Consider the following 22,406-nt stretch of genomic DNA (forward strand, 5'->3'; position numbering starts at 1 on the left):
CATCTTGTGAATAGAAACTAAATCATGTTGACTCACCTAATCCAGGGTGAGTCACCATGAATCATGTTCTTTACAAAACTTTACAAAAGTCTGCTATGAAATAAGACCATAGACTTCTTGTCCTTTCGGACTTCTGTATCCACGGCTAAGCAGGGAGAGGGGGACTGTGGTTTTATTTATTCGTCACTTACTCTAAGGAGACTAGCGATGCACAGGGGTACAGGGCAGTTGAAGGACTGACTGGTAAGATAGTGGGTCCGCAGGCCATGACTGGGATGCATCTCTCAACATGAGTAGTTGACCGCAGTCTGGAGGTGGTATTGATTCTCGACATTTTTGCCTTAGAAAACATACAAGCTGCCATGTCCCTTAATGACACTCCCTGGTTTCTCCACCTCCTGGTAAGCAACATGCAGAAACCACAGGTGGGGCGGTGTCCTCTCACAGTCTCTGTGGGGCCACACTCCCAACCCCCTTCTCTACACCCCACATAGTTATCCATCCAGTCTGTGCTGATGACCGAGATGTACAAAGTATTTAAGTTGTTTCCTTATTAAAACTTACTTGTTTTATTACAATTATATGTACCCCTTACGCTTTCTTTCTGGTAGCTATTTTAATTACATATTTTAGAACGTATTCGTAGCCTGATATTTTCATATCGCAAGACACGGCATGTTTTCAGATCTAAAGAATGAGTCTCTATTAAATACCAAGAGGTAGTTTGAGGCACGGCTGGGTAAAATCTCAAAACCAATTCTTAGATTTAAGTTAGGGAAAAAAAATATTTCTTTCTTTAGAAAAATGTACCTTTTTCCTAGGTTTGTTGGGCTGTGGTATACAATTGCAACTAGGAGCCATTCAGAAGAATAAAATTATTTTCTTTGTGATGATTTCAAATCTCTTCTCATAGTGGATTTAGCAGATTTCTAAATCTGAATGTGAACTTATATTAAAAGCTTTGGTTTGAATGCTACATTCTAGATTCTTGAGTTGCTAAGACAACGTGAACTTCTTCATTTTATATTCCATTGCAAACTTTCAACAAAATGTTTAACAAATCAATATTGTGTTCAGAATCAAACCCGGAAGAATATTAGTGCCTTTATAACTGTGTATTTTATTCTCTTTTGAGCGTTTTGACCCATCTATCAGCTATTTGCTAGAATGTCAACTCCTACGGCATTGAAATTGTGTCTGGTACCGCGTTTTGTATATAACAGAAATTTAGTAAATATGTTTTCAATTGAAATCTTAAGAATAAATTCAAAAGAAGACATCTTCAGAGTGGATCTCCTAGCGGTTTTCTTACTCAGGAATAAATGTATGTATGTCAATTGTTCCTCCATAAGCAGCCTGACAAATGTTTAGAACAGGGACAATCGGAGGAGATAACTAAAAAGCATTTCAAAACCTCAGCATCTCCAATCTCAGTGTCCCCAAGCAACTCTAAAAGATGGGCCTTTGTGGTTCCTTAGATACGAATTTATTTCAGTTAATAGGAAATGCTAATCCTGTTTTCTTTGACTTTTAATGAATCGTTTCTACTAGAACTATTTTATATATTATAATAAAGACCATATATAAAGTGAAAAATAGAACATATGTGTATGTTCATATATATATATATATATATATATATATATAAACTCTATACTCTGCATGGTTATCCATTTATATATTTATGTATTATATATGTACTATATATACAAAATTATATACATACGGCATAATATGTATAGAAACTCGGCAGTAGTTTGATGCATCAGGAGAAGGGGGTCGTATAAATAATTGGAGTCCCGAAGTATAATTCAGGAGGATCTGAATCTACCACCCTCATTATTTAAGTAATTACAGTATTGCCAGCTCACTCTCTGTTATGTAATCCTGAATTTTATAAACCCTCCTCTCCTTTATCATGTGAAATTCCTCTCTCGCTCTGTAAAAATATCTCCTCACACACCGGGGAAGAAGCCCCTCCAGGCGACTCTTCGACATCACGCAGTCAGTCAATCCCAAGTGTGGAATGCTCAATAAACAGAAAGGTAGTGAGCCAGACAAGGCTGTCCCTTGCACATCACAGCGCCAGTGATGTCGGAGAGGAGAAAGCAGTCCCCTTCCTGACTGTGGAAAGTGGAAGAGAGAGGCAAAGACATTGCTCCTTCCAGATGCAGTTGTGTGTTTGGAAAAGGGAGAAGAGCGAACGAGAACCTCGCCACCAACAATGAGAGAACTTGACGGAGAAGCCAGGGGGCAACACGAACACACAAAACCAATAACGCTTAGGTGCTTTAAAAGTAGCTTGCCAGAGCATGATGGAAAGGAAGACAAAGTGTGTCGAAATGAAGCAGGTCGCCTAGGCGAGGGAGTGGGTAGAGGGCTTCTAAAGTCACACGATTACACGTAAGCAAGTAGCGAGACTTGCTGGACACTCAGCCAGAAGGGCTTGGTGTCTCGAGATGCGGGTCCTGCCTAGGCCGCCCGACTCGCGGAGGCGAGAGCGGTCCCACTACAAATAACTGGGAAGACAGATGGCAGAATTAGAGCAGCCCCTTCCTGCAGCTCCTGGGAAGTAATGAATCAAGGCAGGGAGTATCTGCTAACGCTGCAGAAAGAGACACAGGCAAGATGCCCGTCGAGTGTTCTTGCCAAGAAGGAAAGATGGGGAAGGAGGGGGGAGGGGAAGAGAGAGAGAAAACCTTAATGTAATGAAGTTTCCCGAGCCAACCGCTAATTAACAGGGACGGGGGACCGAGGAACATGATGAAGCAAACCATGGGGATACGCTCTGCAAGATCCAGCGTGCGGGAAACCGTGCAGAGCAAATGGCCTGATTTCTTCAGCATATAAAAATGCAAGGGTAGCCTGCAGATTCAAAGAGATGTAAGAGACATAGAAATCAGTTAAATATATGGACATGGCGTGGATCCTTATTTGTTTAACGAAGTCTAAAAATTGTCACTTAACTAATATAACTTAAAATCTGGATAGCTGATGAAATGAAGGAGTTACTATTGATAAAAATTATGTGTGATGAAGGTACTGTGGATGTGTTTTTAAGTTCTTATATCTTAGAGAATTATACTAAAATACTTGCCAATTAAATGACATGGTGTCTGAGAGTTACTTTAGTATTTTTTCTTTTTTTTAATGTTTATTTATTTTTGAGAGAGAGAGAGAGAGAGAGAGAGAGAGAGAGAGCATGATTTGGGAAGGAGCAGAGAGAGAGAGGCAGACACGGAATCCGAAATAGGCTCCAGGCTCTGAGCTGTCAGGACAGAGCTCAACACAGGGCTCGAACTCATGAACTATGAGATCATGACCTGAGCCAAAGTCAGATGCCTAACCTACTGAGCCACCCAGACACCCTAAGAATTACTTTAAATGGGTCTAGTTTTGAGGGTAATAGAAAAATGTAAAGCAGAATTGGTCATGAGTTGGTCATTGTTGATAATTCTTCAGGCTTATTGATGGCAGATGGGGGTTCATTATGTTGGTTGCTGTTGACTATGTTTAAAACTGTCCAAAACAGGGGTGCCTGGGTGGCTCAGTCGGTTAAGCGGCCGACTTCGGCTCAGGTCATGATCTCGCGGTCCGTGAGTTCAGGCCCCGCGTTGGGCTCTGTGCTGACAGCTCAGAGCCTGGAGCCTGTTTCGGATTCTGTGTCTCCCTCTCTCTGACCCTCCCCCGTTCATGCTCTATCTCTCTCTGTCTCAAAAATAAAACGTTAAAAAAAAATAAAATAAAAATAAAATAAAACTGTCCATAACATAGTATTCTAAGAAATGAGAATATTTTGAGATTATATAAATATTATTTTCATAAATGCTAGAATATTTCCACACCTAACAAATGGTATTGCAAAGCTCTACATGCTATAAAACTTTACCAGAGGCACAAAGAACAAAGTTGTGGAAACTAATGATTTAACGTTCAATAATTTTCCTAAATTTCCCACTACACTCATAACATGCAACTATATATAATGAAACACTTACAGCTATGGAGTCTAGTAAAATTGCATAGCAACAACCTACTGTACAAACATAGAGAATTTGAAGAGAGAATACATTTGTGAAACTTAAAGCTTATGTGGCAGAAGATAAAATTATGATATATGACCTATCTTTATGTCAGGCTCCATCTAAGCTGATTTCAGAAGGGTTGTCAAAGATTTGAAACGTTTCCCGGCTTACAAACTCCTTTCTAAAAGGTGAGATTTACTGGATGAACAATAATTCAACCCGGCTTGGGCTAAGTGTTTAAAGACTTTGGAAAATGCCAGATACCTTGACTTCTAAAATTTTATGAAATGAGATTACATAGTTTGGCAACGTCGACCTCAAAAAAAAAAAAAAAAAAAAAAACAGAATTCCATAAAATCCTTAGTTGTGGAATCGCTGTCCTAGAAATGATACTAAGATAAAATTATCACCCTTCACATGGAGTATCCCATTTTACAGAAGGGATACCTGTGGGTGATACAGTTTCTGCTCTGCGACAGAGTATTAGCATTACCTGCAGGGAATTTTTTTCTGGTTCATGTGCATGAAGTTTACAGTTCATTCATTCAGCAGTGCTGGCATGTGAATGAAGTTCTAGGTCCTGTTCCAGACACAGGTGCCATGGTGTGGTCAACAGGATGCAAATAGAAGAAGGGCCAATCCTTTATTTTTTTAATTTTGTTTTATGTTTTATTTATTTTTGAGAGAGAGAGAGAGAGAGAGAGTGAGCAGGGCGGGGCAGAGAGAGAGGGAGACACAGAATCAGAACAAGCTCCAGGCTCTGAGCCGTCAGCACAGAGCCCGACGCGGGGCTCCAACCCACGAGCCGCGAGATCATGACCTGAGCCGAAGTCAGATGCTTAACCAACCGAGCCACCCAGGCACCCCAAGAAGGGCCAATTCTAATCAGACACCAGGGGAGAAAGACTGGGAAGCTTCGTGAGCAACACGTTGCTATTTTAGCTCCAAGTCTGACAGTACCTGTGTAATCCTCATCCTGTCGAATGTCCTGATAGCTATTAGGTTTCAGTATTGATCCGCTTACTACCCAATGGATCTATAAAAACAAAAAATATTTTATCGTTACATTGTGTCACATTTAGATTCCAAAATCATGCATACGTTAAATATCCAACTCTATCTTAAACCATTTTCTGCTCTAGGATGTTGAGTTTTCCGAAATCATTTCAACAACTCACCAAGCTACTGATACAACACAATTTAAGAAAGTTTAGTTTCCTTACATAGCAGAATGCTGGTATAGGGCAGGCCACTCAGTTTCTATAGAGAAGCAAAGAGCAATTAAATAACGAGATGTTATTTTAATGTACTTCTTGCAATAATATTGGGTCCTACTTTTATTTATTTATTTATTTTTCAATATATGAAATTTATTGTCAAATTGGTTTCCATACAACACCCAGTGCTCATCCCAAAAGGTGCCCTCCTCAATACCCATCACCCACCCTCCCCTCCCTCCCACCCCCGATCAACCCTCAGTTTGTTCTCAGTTTTTAACAGTCTCTTATGCTTTAAAAAAATTTTTTTTAACGTTTATTTATTTTTGAGACAAAGAGAGACAGAGCATGAACAGGGGAGGGGCAGAGAGAGAGGGAGACACAGAATCTGAAACAGGCTCCAGGCTCCGAGCTGTCAGCACAGAGCCCGATGCGGGGCTCGAACTCACGGACCGTGAGATCATGACCTGAGCCGAAGTCGGACGCTCAACCGACCAAGCCACCCAGGCGCCCCAGTCTCTTATGCTTTTAAAAAATGGTACGGTTAGAAGTCGTTGGCAGGGGTGGGGGCGCCCAGCTGGCTCAGTGAGTGGAGCATGTGACTCTTGATCTCAGAGTTCAAGCCCCACTGTGGACGTGGAGCCTGCTTAAAATAAATAAACAGAAAATAAAGCTTAAAAAGTAAGTCTTCTTCAGGTAACACTTTTAGAAAAGTTATTCTGAGGAAACAAAATGAGTCAGGGAAAAGCAGTTTTAATTGTGTGAAGTGTAGTACATTTAATGACCTTTTCCCCTCCAAACCTATCCCTTAAATAATGTCGCCATGTTAGCATTAACGGAAGCAAGCTCAGATAATTTAAGTAACTCATAAAAGATCACAGCATGAGGGGCGCCTGGTGGCTCAGTCGGTTGAGCGTCCCACTTGCGGCTCAGGTCATGATCTCATGGCTCATGAGTTTGAGCCCCACCTTGGGCTCTGTGCTGACAGCTCAGAGCCTGGAGCCTGCTTCGGATTCCGTGTCCCTCTCTCGCTGTGCCCCTCCCTCACTCATGTTCTGTCTTTCTCTCAAGAATAAATAAAACATTAAAAAAATTGAAAAAAAAAAGAAGGTCACAGCATGAAACTCTGGATTCAGGAGTCATGATCTGTGCTGTTTCCAGGTCCAAAGGTTCTTTGAGGCTAGACTTAACTGTGTGGTATTGGTGTACCTTTTGGAAGCTACTGCCTGCTCAGGAGTATATTTGTTTGTATTTCTCTTAGGACAAAACATTATTTACTCTATTAAATGTAGAAACAAGAACTTGTTTTTCTGTTTTTGTTTTTGTTTGGTTGGCTTTTTTGGTGGAGGTGCTGGGGAATGAACCCAAACAAGAAACTTTCAATAAATTTTATTTGCCATCATTTTTTCCCATCGTGGAGTGTTTCTCCCCATTCTTTTACCACGCGTACGTAATTTAGAGAATGCAGGCACGTCTTCTTTATTGGAGAATCCCAGAGTGATCAAGAGGAAATGTTACAAGACGTAGTGAGAAGAATGAATGGGTTTGGAAATATACATCAGGTCCCTCCAGACAAGAGTGAATTGAGGGTTTTTTTTAGTGATGACTAACCAAGAAAATGCTTCAATTTACAATAGTGGCTGTTTAGATATAACGTCCAGATGTGCTAGCCAGGAATATAGATTCAGTTACGTTCCTGTTAATAATCAATAATGACTACAAGTTCTCGACCCCCCACTGTGTCAGCCGCTTCTCCTGTGTGATCTCTAACTCCTGAGACAGCTTTATGGGAAAGAGCCCTCAGAGAGAAAAAGAGAAAGAGAAAAAGAGAGAGAGAGAGAGAGAGAGAGAGAGAGAGAGAGAGAATCCCAAGCAGGCTCCGCACTGTCAGGACAGAGCCCAGTGTGGGGCTTCGAGCTCACAAACCAAGAGATCATGACCTGAGCCGAAGCCAAGAGTTGGAAACTTAACTGACTGAGTCACCCAGGTGCTCTGAAAAGGGAAGGCATATTGATTAAGCTGAGATTTGTTGCCAAACACACACACACTCACACACACACACACACACATGTTTTGTTGAAAACTGATGAAAAGTGCAGTGCCCAAAGGTGTAAAATATGAGAATTTTTACCAGAAGTTATGTTTCCAACACCTGGGCATGGCTTGTGTGCAAACAGAAGGGTATATTTTATGGACAAGGTATCATACAAAATATCTAAAAATATTTTTTTTCCTTTCACTTGTATTTTCCAGTTGTGATGTTAGAAGATTATTATGTAGAATATGGCAGTCAGGGTAGCCAATAGGTTTATTATTGGCTGACCCTTTCAGTCCTTCGCTCAAATCCCCAAGTGGTAATTATTCCTATTAAAGGAGAACACAGGTATGAATTAGGCCCATTAAAATATTTAATTATATATATATATATTTTTTTTACATATATATAATATATATATATATTTTTTTTTACATATATATAATATATATATATTTTTTTACATATATATAATATATATATATATATATTATATATATTAGAGCTGTGTTGCTCTAAGTGAGAGAGTCACTAAAATAAATGTTGGGAGAGAACGTGTTTTTTCGCCTGTATAAAAACTATATTTTTGTGCCTAGAAGTAATTTCCATCTCCATTTGCTTAAAACCTAGTCTGCAGAGTTTGACTTTGAAATCTCAGAGGGCAGTGGAGGGGGCAAGGAGGTTTGGTTTAGGAAAGAGTAATCCACCAGAGAGGGGCGGACGGCCGGGGCGACGGGAAAGGTGAAAGCCAGGCAATTCCAGGGAAGATTGCACGGCAGCAGTGGGCGCCTGGTGTGGGTGGGTGCCCAGCTCCTGCTTGCCGCCTGAGGCTCCTGGGGGAAGGGGTCCAGCACACCGCGTCTACACGGTGTTTTACGCTCCTAGATTTACGTGACATCAGTGTTGGCCAAGCCACTGTTGTCTATCAGGTTGAGACAGATGGGGCTGAGAGAAAGGGAACAGGCCTTCCCAGACAAGGACAGAGAGAAGAAAGGCCCCTGCACGACATTCAAAAAGGCAAAATAAATTACAGAATTTAAAAGCTGAAACAGAGACATGCTATTCCCTCACCAACCCCTGCACCTGCTGTTTTACAGATAACATGTCAACATCAGAAATGATTGATTTATTGGGGAAAGAACATATCTGGAAAGCCCCGAGGCATTCTTCCAAAAAGGAAGGTAGAGATTCACGGTATACCCGGGACAGGAAAGGCCCTGAGAAGTCCTGCAGAGAAGCCCATTAACTTAGCTTAACTCAAGGTTTCTCCAACAGGGTTCTGATTTAGCGTTTTTTAGATAATATAAATTGACATTTCCTTCTATTAGTGTTCCGCTAAGCACATACAGAAAATGCAGAATATCTGAAATCTAACATCGCTCCTGCACGATCTTAACTGCATTCCGTAAGTGTATTATATGTTCGTATCTATGCTAATTGATGAACAAACCAGTTAATAGATAGTGTATGCTCCGTGCCCTCTTCTATTTCAGTGTGTTCACCAGGCAGGTATGCATATTAAAATCACCTGGGGCGCCTGGGTTGCTCAGTCAGTTAGGTGTCCAACTTCGGCTCAGGTCATGATCTCGCGGTTCATGGGTTCGAGCCCTGCATCAGGCTCTGTGCTGACAGCTTGGAGCCTGGAGCCTGCTTTGGATTCTGTCTCCCTCTCTCTCTGCCCTTCCTCCACTCACACTCTGTCTCTCTCTCCTTCAAAAATAAATAAGCATTAAAAATATCACCTGGAAGGCTTTTAAAATGTATCAAGCCTCACTCTGACTTCATTGGTTTGGGGTCAGGCCCAGACATCAGCATTTTATGAAAGCTTCTGGTCATTTCCAGCGTGCAGTTAGGGATGTGACTTGCGTCTAATGCCTGAAGGCTGTGCCTTCAACTGGAGTCGGCTTTAATTAACCTCCTACTTTAATTCTGTGATGTAAATGTCATGCTCTATTATATTTTTGCTTCAGAGATATTTCACTGAGTAATGAAAATAAAGGGAGAACAGTTGGTGAAAATTTACTCAAGAAATTAAGTTTGTCATTAATACAAATGATAGGCCATCTGGATAAGCAATAATGTTCTGTTACCAAAGAGTGTTTTCAAGGGGTGCATAATTTTTATTATTAAACCAGTTAGCAACGGCACTTAATGTACAAAGGCTGTATTTTAATCAGAGAAGGGTGCGTGCTAATTAAGCAGTACTTAATAATTGCTCATTTTCATCTATGAATACTCACCTGCACTCGCATGCAGGCTACTCTAAGGAATACCCGGAAATTTAAAGGGACCCAATTACGATTTTGATGGATGAAGTCAAAAAGTAAAAATGATTGCTTTGCATTGAAGACGATCGTATTCTCAATTATTGATGCAGACCAATACGTAAACTACTTTGCCTATAAAAATCTTTCACAGTGTATTTCTCTCATTGTGTTTAATATGTACCCACATACGTACAGACAACAAAGACAGTTTAGCGAAGATAAATCCGGAATAAGCAGGTTCTGGCCAGGATTGGGGCCACCGTTTGGTGGGGAGGATGCATTTTTTTCAGGTGTCAGCTGGGTATCTGACACAGGCTGGTATATTCATATCAGTGCCCTTAGCTATGTTTGCTGGCAGTTTGGAAGTTCATGCTACAGCAATTCTTTCATATTTTAGCTTTGGCTCAAACAGTGAGTGCTTTAAACAATATAGAATAGGGACAGGCAAACTGTCTTGGTAAAAAACTATCATGTCCGCATTACTTGAAAGTGAGTTTGAAAACCGTTCTGCTTTGGACCGTGCGCGCTCTCAGTGATACGCTTTACCGCTGAGGACTGCTCTCCTCTGTTCGAAATACAAATATATTCCAGTTCAGAAAATGCCACTGTAATAAAGACTACAAGTCAAAAATCACTCCCCAGCCTACTCAGTTTTCCACACCGAGCTGGAATTTTCCCTATGGGATTTTCATAAATTACTTCTCCCCCCCCCCCCCCCCGCAAATACAAAGAACATGATGTACAATAAAAGGTTCAGATTTATTGTTCGGATCACCCCATGTCACAAAACCCCATCTGGTACTGCAGCTTCTGAATGCTGAAGCTGGGTACAGAAGCTGTATGTTTTATGAGTCGTCTTGACCAGGATACTGAGAAATTGAGTTGTATCCAGAAGCACTGGCCAAATCCTTTTTCTGTTAGCTGAAGTTTGGCAGGTTGCTTCAGGCCTTCCTTGGGGCAAAAAAAAAAAAAAAAAAAAAAAAGGAATAAAAACTTGTACTTGGACCCCCTCCAGCTCTTTCCAATTTTACCCTGGCTTCGACCACATTCCCACTTGGTATCACCATTTTGACCGGAACAGTGGACCGATTCGGTGAAGCCAATACTCAATAAAATATTAGTTAATACACTCAATAAAATATTAGTTAAATAGTAGCAAATGAAATATCTGTTCGTATTATAAAAAAGCTTACATCAGTGACAACAGCCAGGTATATAGAGAGATGATCAGCCATGAGACAGTCAGGGGCACGAGGATTTAGTCAGATTGTCATCCAAAGTAATTTTTGCAACCACAGACCTGCCTTCCATCATGATCACAAAATGATAAGAGAATTCTCTTCTGTGTGTTTGAGACAGCCACATCCAAGTATTTTCAATTAGAGGGTCTCAAAATGAGGGGAAAGGTAAACATCGTATAACTTGGGTATTTCTTGCACAAGAGAGAATCAGCCACTGATGTTATACTTTGATATCCTCTATCAGACTTCTTTTTACCATTTCACACGGTAACAGACATCATCTTATTTTTCATGGCCTCAATATTTGTTTCCTGAGCAATCTGTTTCCTAAAATATATTGCATCGAGGCACACTCCCCACTTTTAAACCACTTCTTTGGCATAACATCAGACTGCTGAGATACAGAACCTATTTGTGTTTTCTTAAATGATTTAATGTCTGTTTTAATTTCAAAATGTTTGAAACATTACAATTGTGTATATCATATAATTAAAGAGAATATTTTCCAACGCTCTCATTCCATAATGGAGTCATTTATTTTCTGTTCACTTACTGCAACTGTTTCAAATTTTAATAACCTTTTATAGCATTTATTCGTCTTTAGTAACAAAATTACTTCAGTATTACAGGAGTATAACACATTATTAGATTGGGGAACATCTCAAAATCTTATTTTTGTAAACAAAGTGAAATCGTTTTAGAACGATTTTTTTCTTTCTTCATTTTTCTTCTCTAACAACAATTTTCAGAGATTTCTGTTTCTTTTTTATGGTAAAATGAGAGAGACAAATAAATGTATGACTTTCCTAGTGGGGCCCCTACTGGGGACAGATGCTATGCAATGTTAGAGAAGGGTTTGTGTTTCCAGAATCACTTCTGGAGATTCATATACTGGAGGGTAAGAAAGGCACAGATCTTGGTCGGCTGGTGGCAGTTTTGATGGAGGACAGCAAGCGCAAGGGTGTGCTAGGCTGTGTCAGCACCAAGGAAGGAAATATTTTTCATCCGGCCTTTAAATAATGAGTTCCATCTCTCCCTTTGGCAACGATAATGTGCTAACCTGATAGGTCTGTGTCCATACTTGTTTTGTTTTTCCCTTAACAACCAAACATGTAACGTGAGATGTCTTATGCGGTATGTTGTCACCCCAAGTGACTGTGGTTGTAATTTTTTTTATATACATTCAGAGAATTGATGGGTGACAGTGAGGCTTTATCTAAGATACTTGTACTTTACAAAGAACTTCCAACCTCGCGTGTATCTCAGGAACTCTAGTTGTAAAGGCACAGAGAGAAGAAGTCCTAGCAACTACTGGCCAAATCAGATAGAAGGGAGAAAACTCAAGAAATCCCAGAGACCACGGCAGGGGTAGCGGGAGGAAGAAGACGATGCAAAGGTCAAGTCTAAGTTTAAACAAATGGTCTCAGTTCTTTAGGTTTCGAAGTAATTTCAACACAGCAGCGATGCGGCATGGTTATTTTCCTTTTAACCTACATCTTGTTTTGTGGTAGAATGCAATAGGAAAACGTTTTCAGTCTAAAGACACTCATCTGATGGCCAAGTTTACAAAAACGATTTTTTGTTTTTACTGTGAAGTCAGAGCTGCAAGAACAGCGACTGGAAATGAGGGCAGTAGTCCGGGACCATCGTTTTCTGGCCCGGAGTTAATAGGAATTGCTTTTGTTCTCCGAGTGTCAATGCATGGCATTTAGATCTTATTGTTAATGTAATTATTATTAGTTAAACATTTTATTTGGTATAATTCTGTGTTGATTATTCTCCACCTGGTACATTTCTAACAAAACGCTGATGTACATTCATCATTGAAGTAATTGGACTGGATTAGGTCTGAGCCTCCCCATTTTCAGCTCTCCAAACACACTTTGGTCAGCCTAGCCCCATGCCTTCAGTCCTGTCACCATGTCACTGTCCCTAAAGACATTTGAGCTGTGTCTACTCGCGAAATTCTGGTCTGGGTAAGAAGTAAGGAATGGAACCGGACAGCAAACCATTGGTCTCAGGACAAACTGTGTGCTCTGACCAATGCCCTGTACTGATTGGTTTGTTTCTTCCCTGAAACCTCTTCCTCTGAGATTCCATGTCTATAGAATCCCTTAAACTCCCAGCCTCCCCAGTAGCTGGATTTGTGAGAAAACGGCTTTTTCTTTTCTATGTTCATGTTGTTGTTGTTGTTGTTCTTCTTCTTTTTGTTTGAGAGAGAGAGAGAGAGAGAAAGCAAGAGAGCATGAGTCAAGGAGGGGTAGAGAGAGAGGGAGAGAGAGAATCTTAAGCAGGCTCCATTCTCAGTATGGAGCTCAACTCGGGACTCGATCTCATGGCCATGTGATCATGACCTGAGCTGAAATCAAGAGTTGGATGCTCAGCCAACTGAGCCACCCAGGCACCCCTATTCTCAGGTTATTCTTAATTCATGAATACCCACACCTTTATCTGCATGTGTAGACACCCATATGGAGAATTAAAGAATTCTTGGTGTTGGTCATTTGCAGAGGAGGCTTGGCCTGCTGATAGGAAGGAAGCTGAAACATAAGGGTTGTTCTTATATGTCTAGGAGAGAAGCCATGAGCTCCCAGTCGAGGGACAGGAATGTTTAGGAGGAGTTCCCACTTAGCAGGTGTTATGATGATACCAGACTTGCAGAAGAATGTGAATATGTGGAAAGAGGGACGTAGGGTGGTCTTTCTTTTCTCCAGTGACTATTTCAGTCTCTATGGCCTACAAAATCTTTGACATTTTCACTATATAACTATAGCACATTCATATTAAATATAATCCTAGATATTATTTCCTTTGAAGATGAGATCTGATTTTCTTTTATTTTTTAACTTTAAAAATTTTTTAATGTTTACTTATTTTTGAGAGAGAGAGAGAGAGAGAGAGAGAGCGCAGGGGAGGGCAGAGAGAGAGAGAGAGGGAGACACAGAATCTGAAGCAGGCTCCAGGCTCTGAGTGGTCAGCACAGAGCCTGATATGGGACTCAAACTCATGAATCACAAGACCATGACCTGAACCAAAGTTGGATGCTCAGCCGACTGAGCCACCCAGGCACCCCTGATTTTCTTTCAAAAGCTTTTTTTCCCAGTTACTTTGATTTACGTAAATTGTTCATCTGTCATTATTTTCAATGACTTACTCAATTCTAAATAGTTCTAGTGATTTCTGGATTTTATCTGATGTAATATAATTGCTCGCATGCCCATGGTCTGTGAGACTAAATGAGCTCATGAAGGATGTGGGTGTAGACAGAGAAGACTGAGCCCTGGGCCACTCCAGGTAGAGGTAGAAAAGAAGGTAGAGAAGCAGTGGCCCAGGGGGCAGGAGGCCACAAGCCTGTAGTGTCCTGGAAGAGAGCAGAGGCAGAGGAATCCCTGTGAGATATCACTGGGAGGTCAAGGAAAATGAACACCAAGAATTGTACATTGGATTTTGGAATGCTCACGTGGTTCTGGTGGTGTTCTGGTGGAACGCTGGGGACAAAAGTTTATCAGAGTAGCTTCAACAGTGGGGGGGGATGCTGGAGAAGAATTTGAGATAATAAGGAAAGACAACTCTTTGGAGGTTTTCTTGTTATAAAAGAAAGCAGAGAAGCGACAGGATAGCCTAGAGAGGAAGTAAGCCTTCATTTTTGTAAGATTTGGGGTATTTTGTGTCTTTTTAGCTCTTAAGATAATTTTTCAGATTAAGAAGTAACATATTTGTTTCTCGATGGACAGAAGAATTGACAGTTGGAGGAATATAAAAAACTTTCTGGTAAAGAAAATAGTTTCGGCAACAATGCGTAGAGAAGTTCTTCTTTCTGAAGGAGACTCACGTTCTCTTGCCCATCGTGGGTACGGAACAGAAATGAGGAGGCAGGAGATGTTGCTCCCCTCTCTGGGCTTTCATGGTAAATCCAACTTTTATCCTCAGTTGTTGACTAGAGGCAATTGGAATTTTTTTTAAATACTCAAATATAACCCCCCAACTTGTTAGTTAGTGTTGTACATTATACTTCTTGTGGTTTTTAATGTATTCAAAATGGAATAATCAGACCGTATGAAGTCAACAATATGAAGTGAAACTTTCTGCTTTGGCTTCTCAAGCCGTGCCCTAATGCTTTATTGCAATAGACTGATTGGTGTGGAACGTTCGTGAGTCAATATGCCACCGATCTGAAATGGTCACAGAAGGAGTGGATCTGCATGGCCATACTTACCTTGTGAATTGTTTTCTTCTTCCCCACAATAGCTTTGTGTCAACATGACCAATGAGAAGATGCACCACTATATCAATGAAGTGCTTTTTCTACACGAGCAAACAGAATGTGTACAAGAGGGAGTTGTCATGGAAACAGCTTATTCTCCTGGTAACCAGACTGGAGTTTTGGATTTTTTTTTCCAGGTATTCACATAATATAATTAGATACTTTAAAGGATTTAAATATGCTAGAGACAAAGAATTTTCTTTCAGTGGGCCTTATTTTTGAGATCTCTTTGTATTTGAGGCTTCATTGTATTTATGATTTTTCAGTCAAATGAGGAGCACAAGTTAGCTTTTTCTGAAGAGGTATTTGAAGGATTCTCAATTCATTGAAAGGACTGGAAATACCAGATTGTATTGTTATGAAGATATTCAGCCTTGGTTATGTCACCAAAACTCTCCTGTGGCACAGTTACAAATGCCCAATGTTCAAAATTAGTATTTTATAAAACAATACTAAGACTAACGAGATCATGAAACAAATTCAATAGAATCTTTTCAGCTTATCTTCAAAGATTCTAAATTAAAATATGGAAAAACACTGGAAGAAAAAGTATATATCCACATATCCTCAGGATCTACGCAGGTGTGGATCTTTGCCTAACAAAAATCTACCATATCCTACCTACTAATATAAGAAGATATTATATACATCTATAAATAATATCTCTAAGACACTCAAACTTTGTTGAAAACTGATACCATTCAGCTATTGGAGAGCATAGGATGTGATTTTCTACTCTTTATTTGTATAAACGGAGACTTACAAATTTATACATCTGCCTAATATGTAAAATATTCTCGTTTCTATTACCAACCTGTCAACATTTTTTTAATTATAGAAGAAGCCCTCTTCTTCCAGAAAGCCCTCCCTCATCATGACACATAAAGTACATAACTTCTGTGTGTAAGGTTAAAGAATGTCCTCAAAGTGACAGTAACATGTAGTGAGCCATGTATGGGAAGCTGCAGGTACCCGCCACCCTCCTTCTCGCTTCTGTATCCTTGACTGCTAACCAGTGGTCGGCAGAATGACGTTAATTCTGTCTCTTTGACGACCATCCTTGAGATTTCACCTTGGAGTGATTATTTCAATAGGAGGATCCTCATCAGTATGAGGGGGAAATGAGAAGGGACATTTCTGACTGCTACTTCTCTTTGATGCCCATAAAAATGAAAAGACATAGCAAGTATAGGGTGAAACTTGGGTGTTTACCTACAAATATGCAGGTCTGTGTGGCAGACAAGCAAACCCTACAATAATACCAAGGAAGCTTATTGTTTCCTTCTTAGTACCCATAATCCTCTACTGCTCACAAATATCTGAAATATTTGCATAGACCATATTCATATTTCAACAAACATGTATTTGTCTTGTATCCAGGAAGCGTGGGGGTAGATCCATATTTTTACCTAACTCTCCACGAGTCAGGTGCATTTTACCACACTGTCTGTGCTCGATACCTTCTGTTGTTGAGGCAAAATGGCATATCCTTCAGGAGAACAGTTCAGTCTCTCCTGAACCCTCACTGCTGAAGGAATTGAGGGTCGTTTTTAGGACTTTTTCTCCATGTTCTATTTTCTTCTTCAGACACTTGAGCAAGTTTCCAAGTCTGTAAGTTTGTTTACCACCATTCTTTCATGGTTTTATATTAAACATTCAGAAAACATAACACATACACATTTTAAAATTTCTGGCGACAATACAAATTATCTTGGTATCCAATCGTCTTATCCTTGGAAAATATCATCTTGCTTTTGAAATAGAGTGGTCTGGCTCTTTGGGAATTGATCACTTCCCTTGGGGCCTTGACTCTTGAGTTGCTGAAACACCCATTAAAGCTTTAAATTCTAGCCTCCAAAGAGAAGGTCTGTCACTGGCCCTGAAATATGCATGCACTTGCAACATCCTTAGCTAGTCCATTTACACTCCCGCTGTGTGTCCGTATGGACTCGTGGCGGGGGTTGGGGGTGGGGAACAAGGAGGGGAGTGTAACAGCACGTGGAGGGGAATCATGGCGTGATGCTCAGAAGCATAGGTAAAGAAGCAGCTTCTGATCTTACATATGAACATCTTACTCTTCAGCAAATAAATTGAAATGGAGAATCTCTGATCTTCTTAGTACATCCCGGGCGGGTCCAGTCCTCTGCCAACTCCATGTTGACTTTTCTTTTAGGGTGTCTATCCATCCACTTTGTGTACCTGTGTATTTTTGTCATCTCGGGGCTCTTTCTGGGGTCGCTGGCTCTCTGAGAATCTCGTCATGTACCACACAGTGGACTTCCTTCTCCAAATCTCCTCATCAAATACATTTTTCTGTTGGTAACAAAAGTCTCTCAAGGTGTTAGTGACCCAGGGAGTTCGCCTTCCTAGTTCCTTCCCAGGCCTCTTTCTCAATCAGTTCTTCCTCTCCTCCTTTCCCAGGGAAGCTATCTATCTGCGTGTTCCAGAGATGGTGCTTTAGTTGCCAAAGGGCTCCCGAAGGTTCCCCCTGGTGTGTGAGCCCCCACCGAGCCTCCTTATGGCTGCCACTTCCAAACTTTCTTCTCTAGGTGGCCTTGGAAGGATCTCAACTTTTGCAGCCCTCAGATATCTATATATAGTTTTTACATTTCCTTTACCATGAACAGGCAACTCTAAGAGGCTTAGGACAACTAAACTATTCCAGCTACAAAGAAATGGCTTTCTGTTGGCCAAATCAATAGCATCACGAAAGGCCTGTGATGCTACTGTTTGGTGACCTCAGGTAAAAACGCAAACTGAATCGCTAGAGGGGTCAGTATTGATCCCTTCACTTCCTGGGAAGAATTATTTTTATGGTATTCACGTTTCCAAGAGCACACTGAGTTGATGTGAAGTATTAAAATATATGACAGAATAAGGTAAATAAACAACATAAATTGCCTTGTTTTTAAAGGTAGATTTGACACATGAACAGAAAACTCTCCTAGGAAAGAAGAGATAAACAGCACAGCCCAGGGTAAAAGTTCTTCACCTGATGTGTAAACCATGTGGGCACAACCGTGTTCTGTTGTGCAGGGAACAAACTGTTAGGGCTTAAGAAGTTCTTTCAAGCAGCCTTTTCCTTCACATGAGATTAATTTTAAGTGGTTACTTAGGCATGACTTTAGCTTCCTTGTTTGACAGCTAAGAAGCTATCAGACTTCTAATTTGAATTTTACGAGTTACAGCTTCCATATTTACTTTTTCTAGGTCTTAATATTATAGTCACTTCTAGTTCCTGCTGAATAGGAGTTTTCTACAATTTTTATGACTCAACATGATTGTAGGTTCTGTTTCTGGATAAGTTACCTGACCCACCATAAATATGAAGTGGTGGATATGGGGCATAGGTCAAGAAAAAATACCTCTCCTTTAGTTAGTAATTTTATGTTTCTTATTGAGATGAGAAATACTTTTTAATAACTTCAGTGTTTTAAGGACATTATAACACACTTTTTAATTTATTCAGTATCAATCAATTATTAATCAATGAATACTGTTTAGGGCCTACATTACATCAAGAGTTTTGTTAGGCGTCAGGGTTACAATAGTGAGCAAACACAAGTGTGTATTAAAAGTTTATATGAAAGTAATGAAAATCCAAACGAGCGTATGTGAACAATAACAAAATCATAAAATTGAGTAAAAGACAAAAACATAACTATCTCTTCTTGATTTCCAGAAGCCATCTGGATTTCTCTCTTTATTGGATGAAGAAAGTCAAATGATGTGGTCGATGGAACCAAATCTTCCCAAGAAGCTACAAAGTCTCCTAGAATCTTCAAACACAAATGCAGTCTATTCCCCCATGAAGGATGGAAACGGTAACGTTGCGCTCAAAGATCGGGGTGCAGCGTTCAGAGTCACACACTATGCGGGAAGGGTAAGTCGAGTGGAGGCACGATGTTATCACATGCGGTAATGGACCAAACGTCTTGAGGACAAGCTTTAAAGTTTTAGATATTTTAGAGTTTATTATTTCAAGGAATGAAAGTTGGGTGAACAACCCACACAGTTTTACTCTTCTAAGCTATTTTATTTTAACCTGATGAGGACGTTGCGTCTTCAGAATGTGGGTGATAAAGCAGGCAGTCAGATCCTTCCGTAATGTTCCCCAGACTGTAACATAATGTGAGCACAAGGGCCTTGGATTCAATACAGAGAGGTCTGCTCTGAACTGTGGGATCCTTTCATTATCCAAACAAATATTGGTTTTCTGAGTTGACTTATCTTCAATATAGTTTTTAGCATTGTATTATTTTTCTTAAAGCACGCATCACCCTGAGTAAAGAAAGCTGCCCTCACGCTCTTCTCTCTTAAACACCTTCAAGGACCTCCTCTTACCTGTCTAGAAAAACCTCCCCCCTTAGGCTGAGCTAATATCCCAGGCTTCTCTGAGCTGATGCCAGTGATTTGAGCCATGGCTTATCCGTCACAACCCCCCTGTGCAAAACCTCTGTTCAGTTGACTTTCTCCAATCCACTCACTGTTTCCTCCGTGTGCCTCCCGGCTTACACTCCTTCTGCACAAGCTTGAACTATCCTCCTTGTCTTCTTCACAAGGTTACATTGTAGCCACCTTTTGAAACTTAAATCTACTTCCCCTTACCTCTGATCCAGCCCCCATCTGTGGTTACTATTTCAGTAACCACAGTGTATTTCGGATCATTTCAGTGCTTTTACTGAGATGCTACTATGTGCTAAACCCAGAACATTAGAGAACCAAAGACGAATAAACCATATTCCTTGCCCCCAAACACCTTAGTCTCCATAAATAAGGAGAAGGTAAAGTAACCAATAATTATGATAGAATTTGCTTATAACAACCCTGGTAACAGTAACAACGTTCTGCATTACCCTGGAGGAGGAAGTAATCATTTGGCTCCCAAAGAAAGTGCAGAAATATTTCCCGGAGGAGGGAAAATGTGACCCAGGCCTTCGGGGATGAGTTACAGTTCAGTAAGGATAACAGGAAGGAGGATTGCAGTGGAGACACAGACTTTCGAAGGAGGATGACAGGTGTGTCCCCCCAGGATTTGGTGGCAGAGGGGCAGAACCCACTGTAGCGCTCAAGTGGAAAATAATGTGGTGTAGGAAGACAGTTGTCATAAGACTCTCATTGGGACCTTGAGGAATGACTCAAAACCCCGGCACAGGACGGGCCTTCCAGCATGGCCGTGGCCTCGTCTTCGATCAGGAAGCTTCCAGCCAAACTGAGAACCTGCTGCTATGGGAACTGACTCTCAGTTCCTGCTACCACCGACACCAGTCAAGTGCCCGTCCTCTGGCACTTGAACGTGGAAGAATCCGGTGACCCAGGGACCAGGCCTGGAGATCTCCACGCTCCGTGATATGCTCATCGGGCACAACAGAGAGGAAGCATGAGCCCCAGCACGTCTACTTTCTGAGTCTGTTGGAACCGTGCTGTGCCAGGCCGGGGGAGGCTAACGAGCAATCAGACACTAGCTGCAAAGAAGTCTGGGAATTTTCCCGCCTTCTAATGTGTGCAGTACAAGAAGGAAGCTATTCCCGAGAGTGCCGGGGGGCATTCTGCCATGTCCACACACGCTGCATTTGGGAAATGGTATAGGAAGTGCAGTTAAGTCTGTAGAGATTGGCCGCTTTTAGCCAAATCATGAAAAAACATGCAGGTACTTCTCAGGACTCTGTCCTCTTGGCAGTGTTAACTGCCCAGATACTTTCAGACAGCGTGGGGGATGAAGAAAGGACAACAGAGGACACAATACGTGACAGATTTTGGGGGGAAAGAAAGGGGGCTATGGAAACGCTCAAGCAAGGACCTCATTCGGATGATAGCAGAGGCACACACAGGTGGTGTTCTCTAGGGGACAGCGGGATGCTGACTGACAAGATGTCCAAGGCAGGAGAGGAGCCATCGCTTGAAGTGACAGAGGTCTCTCCCCTGACTGATGCACGGACAGGTCTAGTGCCGATCACGAGAGGAAACCCTGGGGAATCAAGGGGCAGCCTGGAAGGAAAGCTATTCAGTGCAGATGTTTCGAATTTGAGGTTTTTAATAGCAATGTCAATAGGATGCAACAAATAAAATAAGAGGGGTTGGCTGTTTTTAGAAACCTAGGCATAGTTTTGGAAATGTGTATCTTGAAAATTTCACTCAAGAAGAGTATGGAAAAGAAGAAATGTAGTAGGAAAGAGAATCCTGAAGACCGAGAGAAAAGGAGGGGGAATGGGGTCAGCAGGAAATAGACCTGAACAGGCCAGGTGGGCCAGGAGCACCCTGGGGGGACGTTGTAGCAGCATGGCGAGGCGTGATGAACCGAGATTTTACACACACACACACACACACACACACACACACACACACACACATATTCCCAGAGTGTTATTAACTTATTCACTATCTTTTATATTTGAGAGAGTTAGCCTTTAAAATTTATTTTATTTTATTTTTTTGGAGAGAGAAAGAGTGCGTGTATGCATGCACACAGGCACAAGCAGGGAAGGGGCAGGTGGAGAGAGAGAATCCCAAGCAGGATCCTCGCTCCGTGTGGAGCTTGACTCAGGGCTTGATCCCACAACACTGGGATCATGACCTGGGCCGAAATCAAACGTCGGATACTCAACCGACTGAGCCACCAGGCGGCCCTATTTTTTTTTTTTTTTAGAACAGTAGCAATCTTCTAGTCCTGTATATGAATTCTCTAATATATATTTTCTTCATATCTAGCATTTATTGAATTCATAAGCTTTAAATGAAATGCTACAATAAGATATAACTAGTGATTTTGGAAAATTATTTTCCTGTTTTCTTCCAAGTGTCATGGAACCTATCTTAAGTCAGTCTATACCTGACCAGCCTCCTAAGTCTGTATGTATAGAATCTTGGAAATGTATTAGATTGTTTGATAAACACCAACTGCATTAGACTGAACAAGACCAAGCTTTGGAATAATATTTTGTTAATTATTTTATGTTTACCTCTAAATATTATTCTACAAGCTCTTAATAGAATTTCAGTTTCAATTGTGTTTTAAAAATTGGGGGAACAAACAATGAATAGTTTGAGTAAGTACAGTTATTTCGAGCTCTGATACCAATAAAGCAAAGCAGAGCAAATCAATCGATTAGCCGCCACAGGGCCGAACCCCGTGGAATCATGAATTTTTCTGTAAAAGTGCCTTTATGTTTTAAGCAGGATTTTCCACAATTGGAGTCAATTTTGTGGTTTTATAAAAATCTCTCATTTCACTGAGATCTCCTAATGAGTCTTAGCCCAAGGACTCCCTAAGGACTTGTTCACATGTTGCAGTATAGATTATATGTAATTTGTGGCAATATGTCAAGCCATATGCCATTCTAATCATCAGATGTAGCTA

General features: G+C 40.9%; 1 protein-coding gene across 4 annotated transcripts in view; it reads left to right on the forward strand.

Moving 5' to 3' along the window:
- MYO16 (myosin XVI) overlaps positions 1-22,406 on the forward strand; it is a 610,989-nt gene that overhangs the window by 422,429 nt on the left and 166,154 nt on the right. For all 4 annotated transcript variants that reach the window (XR_006215346.1, XM_042980064.1, XM_042980054.1 and 1 more), the window contains exons 22-23: positions 15,034-15,186; positions 18,732-18,932. Coding sequence is in view for 3 of the 4 variants with exons in the window: in XM_042980064.1 (XP_042835998.1) it covers positions 15,034-15,186; positions 18,732-18,932 (354 nt within the window). In the remaining variant the exon portion in view is untranslated. The remainder of the gene's footprint in view (positions 1-15,033; positions 15,187-18,731; positions 18,933-22,406) is intronic.

The sequence above is a fragment of the Panthera tigris genome, chromosome A1 (genome assembly GCF_018350195.1).
Source record: "Panthera tigris isolate Pti1 chromosome A1, P.tigris_Pti1_mat1.1, whole genome shotgun sequence".
Classification (NCBI taxonomy): domain Eukaryota; kingdom Metazoa; phylum Chordata; class Mammalia; order Carnivora; family Felidae; genus Panthera; species Panthera tigris.